Raw genomic sequence first — 19,146 nt, 5'->3', positions numbered from 1 at the left:
AGTGGACAGTTCTCCTTGCTCTCAAGTCTTCTCTCAGCCCTGGTTGTCTGGGACCGGGCGGATTCATCTCGGCACAGGAGGCGGGAGCGGCCCCTGCCTCTCCGACCTCAACTGCGATTCCTTTAGTCCCTCCCGAGGTCCTTGCCTCGGGTCGCTGCCTGGGAATGCCGGTTCCCCACATTTCTGCGGGGTCCACTCCCCGCCTCCTGCCTCTGCTCAGACGCCACTCTCCCAGCGAAGCGACCTCATCTCTCTCTCCCTTGCCTGCTTTATTTTCTGCCGTGCCTTTTATTCTACATTTTTATATGTTTTACTTATTACATGCATGTAAGCTCCATTGGGCCCACATCTGTTTTGTGCTCTATGTCCCCCGTGCCTAGAACATGCCTGACACACAGATCACTATTTGTTAAATGAAGAAAAAAAAAAAATCCCACCGGGGATGAAGGCGCAAGAGAGGTACGGCTGGGGGTCTCTGGGCGTGGCCCACCTCCCACCCGCCCCTGCGGACCCAGTCCGCCCGCTCTCCTACAGGTGCGGCGCGGGGAGTCAGGGGCGGGGCCGGCGCCCACCCACCCCTGCGGCTGGGCCGGGGGTGGCGGCGGGGGCTCGGAGCTCCCCGCCCGGCCGGGACTGGAAGGGGCAGAGCCTGCGGGCCGCGGGCGGGGGGCAGAGTGGGGAGCGAGCCTCGCGGGGGAGGAGCTGGGGGAGGGGAGCGAGGAGGAGCGGCGGGCGCGGTTAGCGGAGCGCGGAGCGCGAGCCGCAGGGCGCCGGCCGGGGCGGAGGGAGGTGGGGCCGCGAGGGCGGGGGCCGGACCGAGCCCCCGGGGGCGGCGGGGCGGGCGGCGCCGGGAGCTCGGCTGGGGTCGCGGCGGAGATGCGGCGGCCGCCGGCGGAGAGACGCGGCGCGAAGCGAGGAAGCAGGACCCGGGCGGGCGAGCCCGGGGTCCGCACCTGCGCGGCCGGGAGCGGGTAAGCGCTCGGAGCCGAGTGCCGCCCGGGGAGGGGCGCACCGGGGCCCTCGCGGCAGCCAGTCCGGCCGCGGCGGCCGTCCCGAGGGCGCTGGGGCGGGGAGAGGGCGCCGCGCCTCGGGGTCTCGGTGACCCCGCGCGGCCCCCTTCTTGGCGCCTTCGGACGGGAAGCGCGCGCGCGGGGCAGGTGGTCCCGGAGGACGAGTCCGACCCGCGGGGAGCGTCTGGGGGGCGCCGTCCGGGGCCCCGGGACGCGGCGGGGGGGGGGCCGAGACAGCGCCCGGAGGCGGCTGCGGGGTGCAGGCGCGCGTTCGGGGTGCCCCGCGCCGGGAAGAGACGGGTTGGGGCGGGGGGCGCGCCCCGGGGTCGGGGGCTGCGACGCCCCCGCGTGGCCCCGGGAGGCGGAGGGAAGCCGGGCGCTGCCCCCTGCCGGCCAGGGCGGCGTGCGACGCAGCGCGGGGCCGGTTCTTTCTGGAGGGGGAGTTGAATGAGCGAGCGTCCAGTGTGGAGCCTCGGTTGCCAGACCCGAAGCCCGGCAGGCCCTGACTTGCTTTGTGACCTTGGGCAGGTCACTGCCTCTCTTCGAACTTAAGTTTGCACATCTGCGCATCTTCTCCCACCCTGCAGGATCCGTGGGAATAAATGAGATGCTATAAGGATGCCTTTTTATAAACTGTAAAGTTCTATACAAATCCTAGCTAATCATGTAATGTCGGAACTGGAAGGGCGCAAAGAAATCTGCTTTGCTGCAGATGGGGAGAGTGGAGAATAAATCTTGCCCAAGGTCGCATTGCTTGGAAGAGGATATAAGACTAAAGTCCCCTGCCTCACCAGCTCTGGGGAAGGTCGAAGTTAAGAGCAGGTGCTCTCCATCAGATTGTCTGTATTAGCAAACCCGGCTTGGTTATTTACTAGCTGCCTGACCTTGGGGAAGCCCTGAACCTCTCTGAGCGCGGTTTTCTCCCATGTGAAATGGGTTAAGAATGCAGCCTTCCAGGCTCGCCGTGCAAATCAAATGTGGTCTTTGCTCAGCACAGTACCTGGCCACAAGCAACAGCTCAGTCATTAGTGGCAATAATTGCTCTGGTCAAAGTCATCTCTCAGTCTCTTCCTTGGAATCAGCCTCCAGTGTTTTCTAATTGAGCACACATCACCAGTCTGTGCTGCCCTCTGGACTGCACAGCCACTGGCCGGGGTCTCAGCCTTCCTCACAACGACATGGAGGGACGCTTTACCAACAGCAGCAAGCAAGGCCTCTTGGCAGCTGGGCCTTCTCCAGCCTTTGGTCCTGTCCAAGTGGAGAGAAAACTGGTATCCAGCTAGGATGCTGGCTAGAGGGTGACATAGGAGGGAGGGGCTGGCCAGCTGGACATGACTGGGCAGGGCACACGGCCTCCTCTCCTCCCCATGGTGCCTAGTACAGGCCTGGAAATACAGCTTTCTTAGAGTTTGTCAGTTACATGATGGGTAAATAATGAGGGTAAATTTACAGGGTGGTCCCTTTTCCCCAAGGCCCCAGATGGATGACAGTTCTTGATGAAGTGATGTGACTATAAGCGGAAATACAGATCCTCAGAGCTGGGAGTTCCTGGGACCTGAGAGGTCCCTCTCATTGCAGACAGCTCCTGTCTGAGGCACACAGAGGGGCAGGGGTCTGCCAAGGTCACCAGTAGCCTCCAGCAAGCTGAATTCTGCAGACGCCGTTCAGTCTTTAACTTTCTCAGCAGCAGATGACCCTGCCGACCGCACCTTTCCTCTGGACACCCTCTCTTCTGGCTCCTGCAATTTAACGCTGTCATACTTGCCCTTCTTCGTCTCTTGGTTTTGCAGGTTTATCTTCCTTTCTACAGCCATTAGCTGCTCTGCTCCTCCAGGCCCTCTGCTCTGCTCATACTAGACACTCTCCCTGGGTGATCTCATCCACCCCATTGGCTTTAGTTACCACCTCTGTGCATGTGACTCATAAAAGTTTGTCTCCAGCTCAGATCTCTCCTCAGGCTGTAGACCCATTTAGGTCTTATCAGCCTCACAGTGTTCTAGACCCTGGGGACATAGCGATGAGCTAGACAGAAGGTATGTTTTGGGAGTTGGTGGGGGTGGAGGGGGGAGACAAGTAACAGATGAGCAGAAAATGCCAGATAGGTTCAAGTGCTAAAATGAGCATCAAGCAGGGTGATGTGATAGAGGAGGAGAACTACTTGATATTGGCTGGTCAAAGCTTTGCCAAAGAGGTGATACTTAAGTGTGGGGCGGGCAGCCGGTAAGAGATGAAGTCAGAGAGGTGGCTTGGGGGGCAGGCAACATAGGGCCTTGTAGGCCACGGTGAGGATTTCGGATTTTGTTCTGAGATGGGAGCCGTTGGAGAGTTTCAGACTGCAGAGAGGGGCTGCTGTGATTTCTGGGCTCAGGTGGGCCTCACAAAGGAGTTCTGTATTGATTGCAAGCCTACTGTGCCACAGTCACTGGAGTGCGGAGGGAATAGGTAGCCCTTCAAGGGGCTTCTAGCCCAGGAGTGAGAGGCACAGACAAACCTGGAGTCAGGAGAGGGTTTAAAGGAGGGAGATTTTGCTTCTGCTTCATCAGAAAAGGCTTCCTGGAGGAAGCGGCTTTTGAGAAGGGCCTCAGAGAACAGAGAGCAGATTACATTAGGCATGCATGAAGGCAAGAGTGCCCTTCCGTGCAGAGGGCAATCAGCCTGAACCAAGTGGCTCCAAATGTGTGGGGGGAAGTCAAGGGAGGGGAGACAGGACCTGTAGGAGAGTAAGAGGTGAGGCGAGGGAGGAAGTCTGGGCTGCTCAGAGCAAGATCCTGGGTCTGGCCACTTAAGCACTATGTGACCTTGAGCTGATTGCATTACCTTTCTTAGCCTCAACGGGCTCATACTTGAAAGGGAAGTATGAGGGAAGAGAAGGGAGAGGGAGGATGCCAAGTGCTGGGGATGGGTGGATGGGAACAGTATAACGGCTACCAAGGAGAAAACAGAAGGGGCTGGTGTGGATGAGAAAGAAGGTGACTGTATTGAGTTTGGGACCTCCCAAACTCCCATGAGTGGTGGAAGGAGTGGACAAGTTTCAGCAAAAGGAAAGTGTTGAATTTTATCCCGGGAGTGAAGGTGCAGTTGATGAGTAGATGAGGGGTACCCCACACAGAGGGCACTGGGCTTCCTGACACATGTATACCACTCACCCCCTTCCTGAACTCAAGTCCTGCAGGGAGACAGGCAGTCAGCAAGTGAGCCCAGTGGGGTGGGGAGGAGGGAGTGACCAGTTCCATCTCTTGGGTCCAGAGAAATCTCCAGAGAGCGCGGAGGAGATGGGAGAAAGGGCATTCCAGGTAGAGGGAATAGCCTGGACAAAGGCTCAGAAGAGTGAGAACCACAGTGTTTTTGCAGGAAGAGGTTCCCAGCCACGCAGAGATGGGGTGTTCTGCTGAGTGCAGGTGAATAAGAGGAGGAGAGGAAGGGCTGGATTCTGGATGGGAGAGCAACAGGACGTGAATAAAAAGGAGTCAGGATGCAGGGAGGGCAAGGTTCTCTCAGTCCTGTGGAGCAGGTGTCACTTGCTGACTGCATCTGTCCTCCAGTGCTCAGCTCCATAGCCACTTTCAGAGGGGCTCTCAGAGTTGTGGCAGGTTATCTGTCCCTCCTACTTTCCCCATGGCTCCCTTCATGCTCCGATGTCATCTTCATCATGTCTGTGGACCCGGGCTCCAGGAGGGTGTTCCTGGGGCCACCGCAAGTCTTCCCAGGGTCCACATATGTTGCTTATGCCAACACGTGGCGGGCTTTAAATAGATAGCTATTAAATGGATGAGGAAACAGGCTCAGAAAAACTTGCCCAAAGTCACAGAGCTAGTAAGTGGCAGAGCTGGGGAGCAAATCCAGTCTACCTGACTCTGAAGCTTGTGCTCCCAACACAGCTGTATTGTGCCTCCCAGCAGGGCGAACAGATGGTGAATAGCAGGTTTGGATCCTGTAAGCACTAACAAATTCAGTGTTTGATTTCTAGGAACTGAATTCCTGTTGTTCATATCTTGTTTATCCAGTCTGGAGAAGACAGCCTCTCGTTTGTCCTGAAAATGGTTTCACTCCATCAGCTCAGGTGTTCTCTGGGGACCCAGATGTGCAGCATGGGGGAGTGGCAGGTTGAACTCCAGGACCATGGGGTGCAGCCCTAAAGGTTTCTGGTAGAGTCTGGTCTGCCCCGCCAGTCTGCTCTGAGAATTACTCCCCTAGTATGGAAACTCAGATTGAGATGACTGGGAGATTTGAGGATGCCAAAAGCATATGGTGTGAAACGGCCACGAGAGCCACTAGATACTTCTGTCCTGAGTCTCAAGTTCCTGCTGCAAATGGGAGGCAATGGAAGGAGCTCTGACGGGAATCTGAAGACTTGATCTCTGCCTGTGACTCACTGTGTGCCCTTGGGCAAGTGTCTTACTCTCTCTGGGCCTCTCTCCCTGTCAGCACCATGAGGGAGTTGGACTAGAGGATTCCCGAGTCTTTCCCACTCTGACGCTCAGATCCTTCTTAAACCCTAGAGCTGACGTCGCTCTCATCCCTTGCACAACTCATTGTGTTGCAGGAAGCAACAGCATCGACTTGTCAGAAATGCCGAATCTCAGGTCCCGCTCTGGTCCCATGGAGTCAGGGCCTGCACTTTCCATACAGTCCCCAGGGAGTGCGTGTGCTCCTTCCAGCGTGAGATGTGCTGCAGTGGCTGTTTCTGCCCTCTCTCTGATCTGTGCAGGCGGAGGGGTACGTGCTGAGGGCTGACGGCAGAGCTCATTCAGGTGGGAGTGATGGAGCCTGGCATAGAACACGTCCCCAACAAAGAGTTTGTGAGTGTGTGCAGGCGTGTGTGTGTGGGGGGCGGGTTTTGTGCAACGAAGGAGGGAGTGGAACTGACTCGTTCACCTTTCCTGAGCGGGGAGCATAGAGACAGCAAGCTGGACTCCTATCCTAGATCTGCAGTCTCAGACCAGCCATGTCTCGAAGCTGCAGTTCTCTGCCCTGGGAAATGGGAATAATACCAGTAAGACTGACTTTGGAGGTTGTGGTAGGCCTTAAATGAGTTGAGAAAGGAGAAGTGCTTAAAACAGTGCCTGGCATATAACAAGCTCTTGATAACACTGGCCATCACTTTACTACTACTACCGGTCTCGCCCCCGCCCCCACAGCCCCCTGTTCCGCCCCAACCCTGCCCCTGGATTGTGCGGAGTTCCCAGAGGACCGAGATCCGAAATGACCCCTAGGGGGCGATATCACCCCGGTTGAGAACCCCTGGTTCTAGAGCACTGCCAGCCAATAGAAATAGAAAGCAAGCCAGATTGTATATATAAACCACATCTTCTTTATCCATTCATCAGTGGATGGACATTTAGGCTCTTCCATAAAATGCAATACCACTTGGCAATGAGAAAGCATGAAATCCTGCCATTTGCAGCAACGTGGATGGAATTGGAGGGTATTATGCTAAGTGAAATAAGTCAGAGAAAGACAGATATATGTTTTCATTTATATGTGGAACTTGAGAATCTTAGAAGACCATTGAGGAAGGGAAGGGGAAGAATAGAGGTAGGGAGGCAAACCATAAGAGACTCTTAAATACAGAGAACAAACTGAGGGTTGATGGGGGGTGTAGGGGGCGGGGGAAATGGGTGATGGGCATGGAGGAGGGCACCTGTTGGGATGAGCACAGGGTGTTGTATGTAAGCGATGAATCATGGGATCCTAACCCCCAAAACCAAGAGCACACTGTATACATTGTATGTTAGCCAACTTGACAATATATTATATTAAAAAAAAAAGAAAGCCACAAAGTTCATTTTAGATTTAGAAAATTTAGAGGTAGCTGTGTTAAAAGAAGAAAAAAGTGAAATTAATTTCAATCATATTTTATTTACTCAATAGGTCCAAAATATTATCATGCAACTGATATAAAAAATTGTTAGTGAGATATTTTATTCTTTTTTTTTAACTCTTTGAAACTCAGTGTGTTTTGGGGTGCCTGGGTGGCTCAATAGGGTAAGTGACCAGCTCTTGATTTTGGCTCAGGTCATGATCTCAGAGTTTGTTGAGAGCCCATATAGGGTTCTGTGCTGACAGCGTGAGCCTGCTTGGGATTCATTCTCTCTATCTCTCCCTCTTTCTCTCTCTCTGTCTCTCTCTGTTTCTCTCAAAATAAGTCAATAAACATTAAAAAAGAAAAGGAAAATGACACTCAGTGTGTTTTACACTACAGCACATCTCAGTGGCCACCTTTAAAGCACTCAGTGGCCATGTGTGGCCAGGATTGGCTATTCTAGAGTTTCTCAGCACTGGCTCTCAATCCCAGCTGTGTCACATACTACCTGTGTGGCCTTAGGCCAGTCATTTTCACTTCTCTAGACCTCAGTTTTCTCATCTGTAAAATGGGCATACTAACTCTGCCCCAAGGGGTAGTTAGAGGCAGATGATGAGAGTTTAAAACCCCATTTGCCCACTTTCGCACAAGCATGGGAGAATCTAGTGAGTTGTCAACCAACCACAAAGGCAAGAGCCTTTATGTAACACACTTAGTCTTCCAAGGTGGCCCCTTCCCTGCTGAAAGCTAGTAATAACCCAGTGCCAAGCTGAAAGTAGGAAGAGGCTGAGTTCTCATACTTCCCTGGCTATTGCAAAGGCCTGGAAAACAGGCTTCGCCTGCCTTGGACTTTTTAAAGATAACCAGCGATCACCCAGGCCAGAGGTTCTCAATCTCCTCGAAACATTTAGGGAGCTTGAAAAAATTACAGTGCCTGGGCTCTAGGTGGGTTAAGGACTGGACATTTGTATATATTTTTTTAACAGTATTTGTATGTTTTTAAAGCTCCCTAGGAGATTCTAATGCACAGCCAGAGAATCTCTGATCTGGTCTAACCCTCGCATTTTCAAGATGGAGAAACTGAGGCCCAGAGCAGGGACTCACTTAGGCCACAGAGAGTTCATGACAGAGCCAAGCAAAAGCTCAGGGCTCCCACCTCTCAAGCCAGGCTCTGTTCGCAGAGTCCATTCCTCACCAGTTCAGGGAGACTTTCATAAACAGGTATCGATCTCTTGCTCTGGGTCAGGTGTCAGGGCTGTAGGGGTTAAATAAGACATGGTCCCTGCACTCAAGGTCCGGTGATGGAGACAGTCCAGCATGGTAAGCACTATGTGGTGGTCAACCAGAAGCAAGATATCTAACCCAAGCTGGGCTGGGGGGAGGTTAGGGAAGGCCTCCTGGGGAGATACCAGAGCTTAGTCCTGAAGTGTGATTTGGGTTAGGCAAGCAGAGGGGATACTTTCCAGGCAGAGGACACAACAGGGACAGAGGTTCAGAGCAGGAAACAGCACTGGGCACCCTGTGCCATGAAAACGACCAAATCTGTGCCACCAGAGTACAAAGGTCACAGCCAGCTGGGTCAGGAGATGATGCTGGAAATATAAATAAAGACCAATTCATAAAGGGTCTCTTAGACCAAGCTGTGAAGCTGGGACTGAATCCCAGGTGCCTTGGGAGCCACTAGAGGATTGTAAAAGAGTGACGTGGTCAGACTTTTAGTTAAAAGGAAGATTCTGGATGTGATATGGTAAGCGAATAGAGAGGGGCCAGGAGTGGCAGCAGGGAGACCATTTAAGCCAAAGAAGATGGTGGCCTGAAACAGGAGAGTGGTGGCAAGGGCAGAGAAGGGAGAAAAGAGCCAAGGCAGAGTTAGGTTTATGCATTAGAATTTAGTTATTCAGCAAATGAGGGGACTATATCAGTCAGCTATTGCTGTGTAACAAACCATCCCCAAACTGAGTGGATTAAAAGGACATTTATTACTACGAGTCATGCATCTGGAGATTGGCTGATTTAATCTGAAATTGGCTGGGCATTTCTACTGGTTTAGCTGGGCTCACACATGCATCTGTTGGTCAGTTGGGGGGCTCTGTTCTAGGCTGGCTTTGGCTGGGGCAGTTGGCTGAAGTGGCCCTGCTTCATGTGTCTTCGCCTCCTCTCGGGACCAGTGGGCTCGCCCGTACGTGTTCTCATGGCAATGGCAGAGTGCAAGTGGCAACATGCACAGCCTCTTCAAGACTAAATCTGAAACTGGCTCATTGCCATTTCTGCCTCATGCTGTTGACTATAGCTAGTCCATGCTGAATTCGGACTTGAGGGACAAGGAAATATACCCCTCCTTTTGACAGGGGAAGGTGGAGGCAGCACAGGGTAGTAGAAACACTGAGCTGAGCTGCGAGGGGTGCCAACCCTCGCTATGTGGTCCTGGACAAGGCACCTGCCTCTCTGGGCATCAGCAATCTCAGCTGATTAGATTGGATTGCATCACTTAAAATGTTCCTTCTAGGGTGCCTGGGTGGCTCAGTTGGTTAAGCATCCAACCTCGACTCAGGTCATGATCTCTCAGGTCTGTGAGTTTGAGCCCCATGTCGAGCTCTGTGCTGAAAGCTCCGAGCCTGCCTGGAGCCTGCTTCAGATTCTGTGTCCCTCTGTCCCTCTACCCCTTCCCCACTCATGCTCTGTCTCTCTCAAATGAATAAACATTTACAGTTTAAAAAAAATAATAAAAATAAAATGTTCCTTCTAAATCATGTTTGCCAGTGGGGCACCTGGGTGTCTCAGTCAGTTGAGTGTCTGACTTTGGCTCAGGTCGTGATCTCGCAGTCCATGAGTTCGAGCCCTGCGTCGGGCTCTGTGCTGACAGCTCGGAGCCTGGAGCCTGCTTCAAATTCTGTGTCTCCCTCTCTCTCTCTGCCCCTCCCCTACTCATACTCTGTCTCTCCCTCTGTCAAAAATAAATAAACATTAAAAAAAATTTAAATCATGTTTGCCGGAGAGGGACTGCTAATTATAACTAACTGTAATTGAGGGAGCATTTACTATATGGCTGGGCTTTCTGTTCAGCTCACTAATACATAACAGCAGTTTGAGGTTCGTATTGTTATTATCCCCATTTTCTTTCTTCCTTTCTCCCTCCCTTCTTTCCTTTAAAAGATTTTATTCTTAAGTAATCCCTATACCCAGCGTAGGGCTCTGTACCCAACCCCGAGATCAAGAGTCGCACACTCCACCGATGGAGCCAGCCAGGTGCACCTTGTCCCCATTTTCCACCTGAAGAAACAGCTCAGAGAAGTTAAGTGACAAGCCCAGGGTCTCCTTTTGACCCATAGAACTGGTGGCTAAGGTTCTTAGGCACTTAGGCACTTAACCGCTACTTTTTTTGGGTAAACGTTTTACAAAAACAAAAGTGCCCCAAACACGTGTACAGCCTGATGAACTTTCCAAGAGGAACACACCCAGCTGGAGAAGTAGAACATGACCTTCATTCACCCAGAAGCCCTCTCGTGCTCCCTCCCAGTCACTGCATCCCCTTGCCTCAAGGGCAACACTCTCACATGACTTCCATCCGTGTAGGTGAGTTTTGCCTGTTCTTGAGCTTTATGAAATTTGAATCACATGTGGTATCACAGTGTTGAGCATAAGAAGCTTCTTCTGTATGGTTGTGTGTAGGGGGCAGTTGGCATTCCTTCTCACTGATGTGTGATATTCTGCTGGATGGATATGCCACAATCATTTGTCCCTTCTTCCACTGCTGTCTGTTTGGGTAGTTTTCAGTTTATGGCTGTTAAATAGTGCCTATGTGAGCAATTCTTACCCAAGTGTTTAGGCGGATGTACATGCATGTTTTTGTTAGTTCTAGAGCTGGGAGTGGAGGTTTTTGGTCAGCGGTTTAGCTATGTTTTATCTTCTACATTTTCCAGATTTTATAATTAGAGAAACGGGTGAAAGATTGACTCGCTCAAGATACTAATTAGAAGTCAAAACTTGCACTCAGATGTAGATAGATACACACGCACGTACATACCCCCGTTAACACTTTTCTAGTCTCACCCACATACATTATTTCATGCTCCTGATGCCCCCCAGGAGGTAAAGTTGATACTGTGATTTTACAGGGAAGGAAACTGAGGCTGAGGGAGGTCCCATGCCATAGAGAGAAGGAGACGATATAACAAATGTGGATGCGCTTTGTAAAATATAAAGCACTCTGGGGTGCCTGGGTGGGTCAGTCGATCAAGTGTCCGACTTCGGTTCAGGTCATGATCTCACGTTTCATGGGTTCGAGCCCCACATTGGGCTCTGTGCTGACAGCTCAGAGCCTGGAGCCTGCCTCAGATTCTGTGTTTCTCTCTCTCTCTCTCTCTCGAAAATAAATAAACATTAAAAAAAAAATAAAATGTAAAGCACTCTTCAGATTTGTGGAGAATGATTTCCCCATCCAGGGCTCATGCAGCCATACCGCACGGCTTTTAGAGAAAGATCAGACAACAATTTCTCTGGGGGGTATTTTTCCTGCTGCAACAAATCTTTATCACAGAACCCTGTTTTGTTTTGTTTTGTTTTTCCTTACAAAAGGATGAGCCTGGCTTCTGAGGCTACATTAAACCCACATATCCTCTTGGTTTCTGGCAAGGTTTTATGACTCCGTTAAGATAAAGATCCTTCAGAAAGGGGAGGTGACTGATCTTCTGCAAACCGAATGAGCCCTGGGTAGGAAACCCTTGTTAAGACGGCTCCAAAGAGGCCCTGCTGGGGACCAGCCACTGTCTGGGCTTGTACCCTTCCCACTGAATCCACAGAGCAGTTCTGGGAGAAAGGTGCTATTACCCCAATTTACAGATGAAGAAGAAATCCCAGGAGGTGAAATGACTGGCCTCCATTTCACAGTTGGGATTGTTTGGAGAGGAAGGAACCCAGAAATCCTGCTGGGGGCCTGTTGGACTGTTTCTCAGTCCATTTGAATTGGCTCAACTAGGAAAAGCATGAGCTGGTACAAACGAGGTTTCCTGGGTACAGAGGTCACTCATGGACATCCAAGAATAGGAAGGAGTGCCATTGGGTCTGGAAGCTTCCTTTCTCCTCTCTTGAGGTAGGTGGTTCTCCTTTCTCTGCTCTTTTCTCTGTTCTCTCCCTTCTGCCTCTCTCTGCAGACCTCTTTTCTTATTTACCACCGCTTTTCTGCGGCCCCCAAACCTGCCTTGGCCTCAGTCATGACAGTGGCCAGACATCAGCCTCAGGATCCTTAACTTGAAGTTTGTTCCCCTTCCATCATCAATCCATTAACCTGCTCACGGTCTCTTTGCTGAATTCCCAGGAGAGAATCTGATTGGTCCATTTGGGGTCACATGTCACCCTGGTCCAATCAGCTGTGGGTAGAGGTGGTCTGTGGAGCAAGTTGAGAATGAGACTCTGGTTTCCACCACCGCCCCCCCCCCCCTTCTCACAGCAGAGACATTAGAGCTGGGGGTGTACGGTGTAGCTGGGGTCCGTGTAACTTGATTTCGGGGAGATGCTACTGGGCTGAGAGGAGTCCTCGCTGCTGCCATGATGGCTCCCGGGGGTGGGCAGGAGAGAAGCTCCCTAGTGTGGCTGGTAGTTCCGACAATGGCAGACATCACTCACCTAAATGGATATTGGTGACTTGTTGGACAGTGGACAAAAGACACCTTGTTGCCTGCAGACCTGAATGTACTCGGACGCATCATAGAGAAACCAGAGAACTCGTCATTCACTATGTTGGGCATTTGGATCCATGATCTTATCAGTTCTCCCCAAGCTCCTTTGAGGAATGGATTATCATCTCCATCACTGAGGCTATGCAGGCCCAGAGAGCTTAAGTGACTTGTCCAGTGGCCATAGCAAGAAAATGGACAGCAGGAATTGGAACCCGATCCTGCCTGACTTAAAATGTATGCTTTTAGCCATTGCCTGCCATCTTTGTTACCCTCATTACATTTGTTCAGGTCTCCACAATTTAATGCACATCATGTACATGATCTTATTGGAAGTACTAAACACCCTTTGGGGCAGCATAGCCATGCTTATGTTCCCATTTTACCAAGGAAAAAATTGAGGGTCAAAGAGAAGTCGTGACTTGCCCTTGGTTACCTGCTGGTGGGTGGCAGAACTGGGACCAGAACCCAGAACTTCTGGATTCAAATGTATCAACAGGTATTAATGTATCAAAATATATCAGTGCTACTCTTGGTAGTAGGGTTCTTTTTGTTTTTTTTACAATGTACAAAACTGATTAAGAAAAATTACAAATCTATCATTCCCTACAAAAGAGTATATCTAAAATATACCTACAGTTCAAAGAATAATAATAAATGTCTATGTAACTACCACCACCTCAAGAAATAGAACATCATTGATACCTTTAAAAACCCTCCACCATCATATTCCTGCATTTTCTCCCCTCCAGGGGTGACCACCGTCCTGGATTTTATACTTAATATTTCCTTGCTTTTCCTTATGGCTTTGCCACATATATCTGTATCTCTAGACAGTGTGTTTCTTCTTACGTGTTTTTGGCTTTGGCACTAAGTGTTGGTGAGACGCACCCACTTTGACGCATGCAGCTTTGGTTTACTCAGGTTTGCTTCTCCGTGGTACTTTCAGAGGAAAACACCACGTTCTACCACTCTGCTGTGGATGGACGTTGGGCGGTTTCTAGTTGTTCGTTCTAATCAACGCCACCGTGACCATTCTTGTTCCTCTCTGCTGGTGAACACAGAGAACAGTTTCTCTGCTGTGTGTAAATTACTGGGTGGTGAGGTAATCGTTGCATCTTTTGCCTTATGAGATAATATCAGATTGTTTGCTAACGAGGTTCCTCCACTTCACGCTCTACTAGTGGTAGGTGACAATTCCTGTTGGTCCACACCCTCACCAAATGACGTGACATGACGGATTCAAAATGTTTTACCTATTGGCTAGGTGGATATGGTATCTCACTGTTTTTGTTTTTTGTTTTTTAAGTTTATGTCTTTATTTTGAGAGACAGAGCATAAGCAGGGGAGGGGCAGAGAGAGAGGGAGAGAGAGAGAATCCCAAGCAGGCTCCGCACTGTCAGCACAGAGCCTGACTCAGGGCTTGAACTCACAAACAGTGGGATGGTGACCTGAGCCAAAATCAAGAGTCAGACACTTAACCAGCTGAGCCACCCAAGTGCCCCCTCACTGTTGTCTTAATTTGCTTTAATTTGTTTTAACCAGTTTCACTCCTGGAAGCACATCTATTATTTGCAGTGCGATAGGAGAGGTAGTTGTTTATAGAGCTACAGTCTTTGTCTCCAAAAGTGGCTGGGTTATGGGAAATGCCCCCAACTTTGTCTAGGGTAGGGAAGGGCAGCGGGCAGGAGAGGAGGGAGGCAGCCTCAGAATCGTGTGGCTTCCCTCAGAATTCCAGCCCAGAATTCCTAACCAAGGTAAGCCACCCTGCCCTTCCCAAGATGTCACCCACCAGCCTCCCAGGCCTTTCTGAGCCCACGCCTTTCACTGAATGAGGTCATTGGAATGCCTGAAACGCAAGGAGTGACTGCATGGGTTTGTGGGGGCAAGCATACAGTCTTTCGTGAGAAAAGACTGCACCGAGTCTGTCTGGAAAGGAGAAGATTCCAAAGAATCCAACCCAACTTCACATTTTCCATGTGAACCAAAGTGGGAGAAAAACCAGAGGCTTTTGAGGTGGAGCACAGAGCGAGAGGGGTCAGGAGAGGCCATCATTTTCACCTATCATCGTGAGGCCCCAAACCAGTTTCACTCCTGGAAGCACATGTGCCTTAAGGCTTTTTCTTCCTGATCAAGGCAGCGTGAAGAAGGATGGAAATTTCAAGAGTGGCTCTGGACCCAGTTTTTCCACTTCCACCTGAGTGACCTTGGGCAGTTATGTCACCTCTGTGAGTGTGGTCAGCTCATTTGTAAGGTGGGGGCCACACTGCCCACGGCACAGGGGTGACTCTTGGCCCCAGGGCCAGCTCCATGCCTGGAACATAGCAAGAGCTCTATGGAAGACACAATAATAATACCCTTCAAACTTTGGGAATGTTTTTGAGCAGGTGGTTTAAGATTGGTTTTCTTAAATTGAGACTGTTTCCCCACCTCTATGAAGATATTTAAAAAAAAAATTTTTTTTAATATTTGTTATTTTGAAAGAGAGAGAGAGACAGAGTGCATACAGGGGAGAGGCAGAGAGAGAGGGAGACACAGAATCCGAAGCAGGCTCCAGGCTCTGAGCTGTCACCACAGAGCCCGACGTGGGGCTCGAACTCACGGACTGTGAGATCATGACCTGAGCCGAAGTCGGACGCTCAACCGACTGACCCACCCAGGTGCCCCGGTACTGTTCTTGGTAACCCTGTATATCAGGGGCTACCCATGGGCCCCACAGACTTCAGCTGGGCTCATGCCAAAGATGGGCCTTGTAGAGAGCGGGCTCTGGTTTCTCTCACCCTGATCACTGATTTGGGGTCCCAACTTCCAAGAACCCCACATCTCTAAAAACTGAAACTCAGATTCAAGCCCAGAGGGGCACAGAGGAGAAAATGAGTCTTTAAGGTTTTTTGTGGCCAAACTGCCAGTTTCCATTTAGAAAGCTGACTACATTTTCTGGATTTGAACTTTCACTGTGAAAAAATGCTTAAGGTTTTAATTTTTTTTTTTTTGCAATTAACCTCTTCACTAACCAAAAGGTGTTTCTGTTTTTGCTTTTTTTGTTTGCTTTAAGAATCATGCATGCTCAGGGGTGCCTGCGTGGCTCAGTTGGTTGAGCGTCTGACTTCAGCTCAGGTCATGATCTCATAGTTGATGAGTTCGAGCCCCACGTCGGGCTCTGTGCTGACAGCTCGGAGCCTGGAGCCTGCTTCAGGTTCTGTGTCTCCCTTTCTTTCTGCCCCTCCCCTCCTCATGCTCTGTCTCTCTCTGTCTCAAAAATAAACAAACATTTAAGAAAAAAAGCATCATGCATGCTCATTCTAGGAAATTTGGAAAATTTTTATGAATAGAAGAAAGGTCACCTCCCCCTCCCCAATTCCTAGAGAAAAACATTGTAAAAATGTGGTATCTTTCCTGGTGACCCTTTTTTCTTTTCTTTTCTTTTCTTTTCTTTTCTTTTCTTTTCTTTTCTCTTTTCTTTTCTTTTCTTTTCTTTTCTTTTCCTGTGTGTGGAGTTATTTTGTTTACTTTTCAGATTCATAATTTACAAAGCTGATTTCATGTATTTGTAACAAGCCTGTGATGCTTCCAACAGCTCTGTCCCCTCTGGGAATTGTGGGGGTGGGGCACATTGCCCTCTCCCGTATTCTCCCTACACTTCTGACAATGCCAGTGTCACTGCACCATTGCCAGCACTAAGCAGTATGCTTTTAAACTTACGATTAATCTCAAGCGTCTACATTGCCCTTCTAAAACCTCTTTCCTCTTTTTCTTTTTTAAGCCCTAGAGCTCTGAACATGTGCCCCTGTCGATGAACCCACAGTGATCTGTGTGTTTTGCCTTCTTCCAGCTCATGCACACTTCAGGTCTTGGTAACCAGAATGTTTTGTCTATTCAGGCTCAAACCGATCACTGGGACAGGAACCGATGTTAAGTGCCACATGATGTGTCAAGATGAACCTGGGGAAACGGTGAGCTATTGACTGGACTGCTTTTCTGAATCTGCTGGTACTTCTTTTAAAATTTTTAAAAGCTCCCCAGAGGAAACCTGAAACCCAGACTCTTCTCAGAATAGGATGGGGGAAATTCTGAAGTTTTCATTAAACACATTTATCCCTCAAGCTTTGGAAGGAGCCAAAATGCCAAAAGCAAGAGTCCCAAAGCATTGCCCACACTGGTGTATAATATTCTGATAAATGTCTAACCAATTCAGCACATGTCCCCTGGGCTTGACCGTTTGCTGGACAAACTTTCAGAATAGTGAGACATCTTGGGATTCATCCCATTTAGGAAAGACCTTTAACTGCCGGCTGTCGTCTCAATGTTCTTCAAATAGTGAAGTCTTCTCGAGGTCCTATCACTGTGGTCTGTTCTGATGGAAGGTTCCCACCAGCGTGCAACAGAAGGATGACCTTGCTCTGTAAGCAGGACAACTGTGAAAGGAGCTGGGGGTGTCAAAGTCTGTGGGAAGAGAGAGCCACCTAGAATGTCCCTGCCAAACCAGCCACTGAAAGACCTTCTCCAGGAGGCCTCTAACAGATCCCTGAATGCTACAGAAACCCCAGAGACTTGGGGTCCAGGGACACTCCGGGCCCTCAAGATCTCTCTTGCTCTGCTCCTTTCCATCATCACACTGGCCACGGTCCTTTCCAACGCCTTTGTGCTTACCACCATCTTCCTCACCAGGAAGCTCCACACCCCAGCTAACTATCTCATCGGCTCCTTGGCCATGACGGACCTCTTAGTCTCCATCTTGGTCATGCCCGTCAGCATCGCCTATACCATCACCCACACCTGGAGCTTTGGCCAGATCCTGTGTGACATCTGGCTGTCTTCTGATATCACGTGCTGCACGGCCTCCATCCTGCATCTCTGTGCCATTGCTCTGGACAGGTACTGGGCCATCACTGACGCCCTGCAGTATAGTAAACGCCGGACAGCGGGCCGCGCGGCCGCCATGATTGCCACCGTCTGGGTCATCTCCATCTGTATCTCCATCCCGCCACTCTTCTGGCGGCAGGCCAAAACTCACGAGGAGATGTCAGACTGCCTGGTGAACACGTCTCAGCTCTCCTACACCATCTACTCCACGTGTGGGGCCTTCTACATCCCTTCTGTGTTGCTCATCATCCTCTATGGCCGCATCTACGTGGCCGCCCGGAACCGCATCCTGAATCCGCCTTCACTCTATGGGAAGCGCTTCACCACGGCCCATCTCATCACGGGCTCTGCGGGGTCCTCGCTCTGCTCCCTCAGCTCCAGCCTCCATGAGGGGCATTCCCATGCGGCTGGCTCCCCTCTCTTTTTCAACCACGTGAAAATCAAGCTGGCTGATAGTGTCCTGGAGCGGAAGAGGATTAACGCCGCTCGAGAGAGGAAAGCCACCAAAACCCTGGGGATCATTCTGGGGGCCTTTATCATCTGCTGGCTGCCCTTCTTTGTTGCATCTCTGGTCCTTCCCATCTGCCGGGACTCCTGCTGGCTCCACCCAGCGCTCTTTGACTTCTTCACCTGGCTAGGGTATTTAAACTCCCTCATCAATCCAATAATATATACTGCGTTTAACAAAGAGTTTCGGCAAGCATTTCAGAAAGTGGTACATTTCCGGAAAGCCTCCTAGTCTTATTTGGTGGTGACTCTTGTTATCTTTTGTGACCTGTAACCCAACTGGAATTGTCTTGTTTGTTTCTCCAGAGATTTGGGCCAATCCTGGGCTCTTGGGTTTTGGTTCCATCAATAGAATTGTTCGGTGTTCTCTTCCTCCTGTTGTCTTCTTGACTTCGGTGCCACCAAAAGCTTTGTGAAGGGGGACAAGACCGGAGATTCCACTTATTATTCCAATATTTTCACAACTCCTCCATGTTGGAAGAAATGCGACCCACAGGATTCCCCGTTGATTCGGTTCAGAGGGGAAGCTGTCTGACTCTGTAGAAAGATCCCAGGTACAAATGGGAGGCTTTCTGGTTTACCTAAGTTTTGTATGGAGCTCAATGTAGGGTAGATGAGGTGAATGACCTGAGCCGAAAGAGAATTGGGAGTCAGGATGGAGGGGTCTCCATTCCATATGGAGCCTTGATTGGAAAATAACACCCAGATCAACTGCCATGTATCCTTCCTCCTTCCCCAGTATCTCTGTACCACCTTAATGTTCTGAAAAGTTAAAGACCGCAATCACCCTCTGTGAAGTAGATCGACAGGCTTTGGACCCACCAAGCTTTGAGTGGGACACCATTCTGAATTTTGTTTTCTGAATTATTTTTTTACATCCTGTTCTCATCAGAGATCTTAAGATGTTGAGTCTTGTCGAATAAAAAGCATGAGACGTCATGGTCAGTAAAGTCTTTGGGTAATCTCCCCCCTCTCCCTGGATGGAGAAGCCTTTCAGTTCACTTCAGTCTCCCGTATTTATTGAGCACCTACCACAGGCCAGGCCCTGTGCCAAAATCCTGGCATCTGTTATCTCAGTAGAGCCTCATCACAATGAGAGCCAGTCTCACACGATGATTAAAGCTGAGGGTCTGATGCCTCAGTTCAAATCCAAGTACTACCAATTTCTAGCAAGGTGGCCTTGGACAAGTTTCTTAATCCTTCTTTGCCTCACTTTCCTCAACTGTAAAATGGGAATCAGAATAGGCACGTTACTGTATAAAAATACTAGGCACAATTTATTGAGTGCCTA

General features: G+C 50.1%; 1 protein-coding gene across 1 annotated transcript; it reads left to right on the top strand.

The window, feature by feature from the left end:
- Nucleotides 1–877: 877 nt before the first annotated feature.
- On the top strand, nucleotides 878–18,776 carry HTR1D (5-hydroxytryptamine receptor 1D). The gene is made up of 2 exons (XM_042996265.1): nucleotides 878–971; nucleotides 16,366–18,776. The coding sequence occupies exon 2, from the start codon at nucleotides 16,954–16,956 to the stop codon at nucleotides 18,085–18,087; it is 1,134 nt and encodes a 377-aa protein (XP_042852199.1). The 5' UTR covers nucleotides 878–971; nucleotides 16,366–16,953; the 3' UTR covers nucleotides 18,088–18,776.
- Nucleotides 18,777–19,146: the final 370 nt, after the last annotated feature.

The sequence above is a fragment of the Panthera tigris genome, chromosome C1 (genome assembly GCF_018350195.1).
Source record: "Panthera tigris isolate Pti1 chromosome C1, P.tigris_Pti1_mat1.1, whole genome shotgun sequence".
Lineage (NCBI taxonomy): Eukaryota > Metazoa > Chordata > Mammalia > Carnivora > Felidae > Panthera > Panthera tigris.
This window is presented reverse-complemented; position numbering and strand designations above follow the sequence as displayed.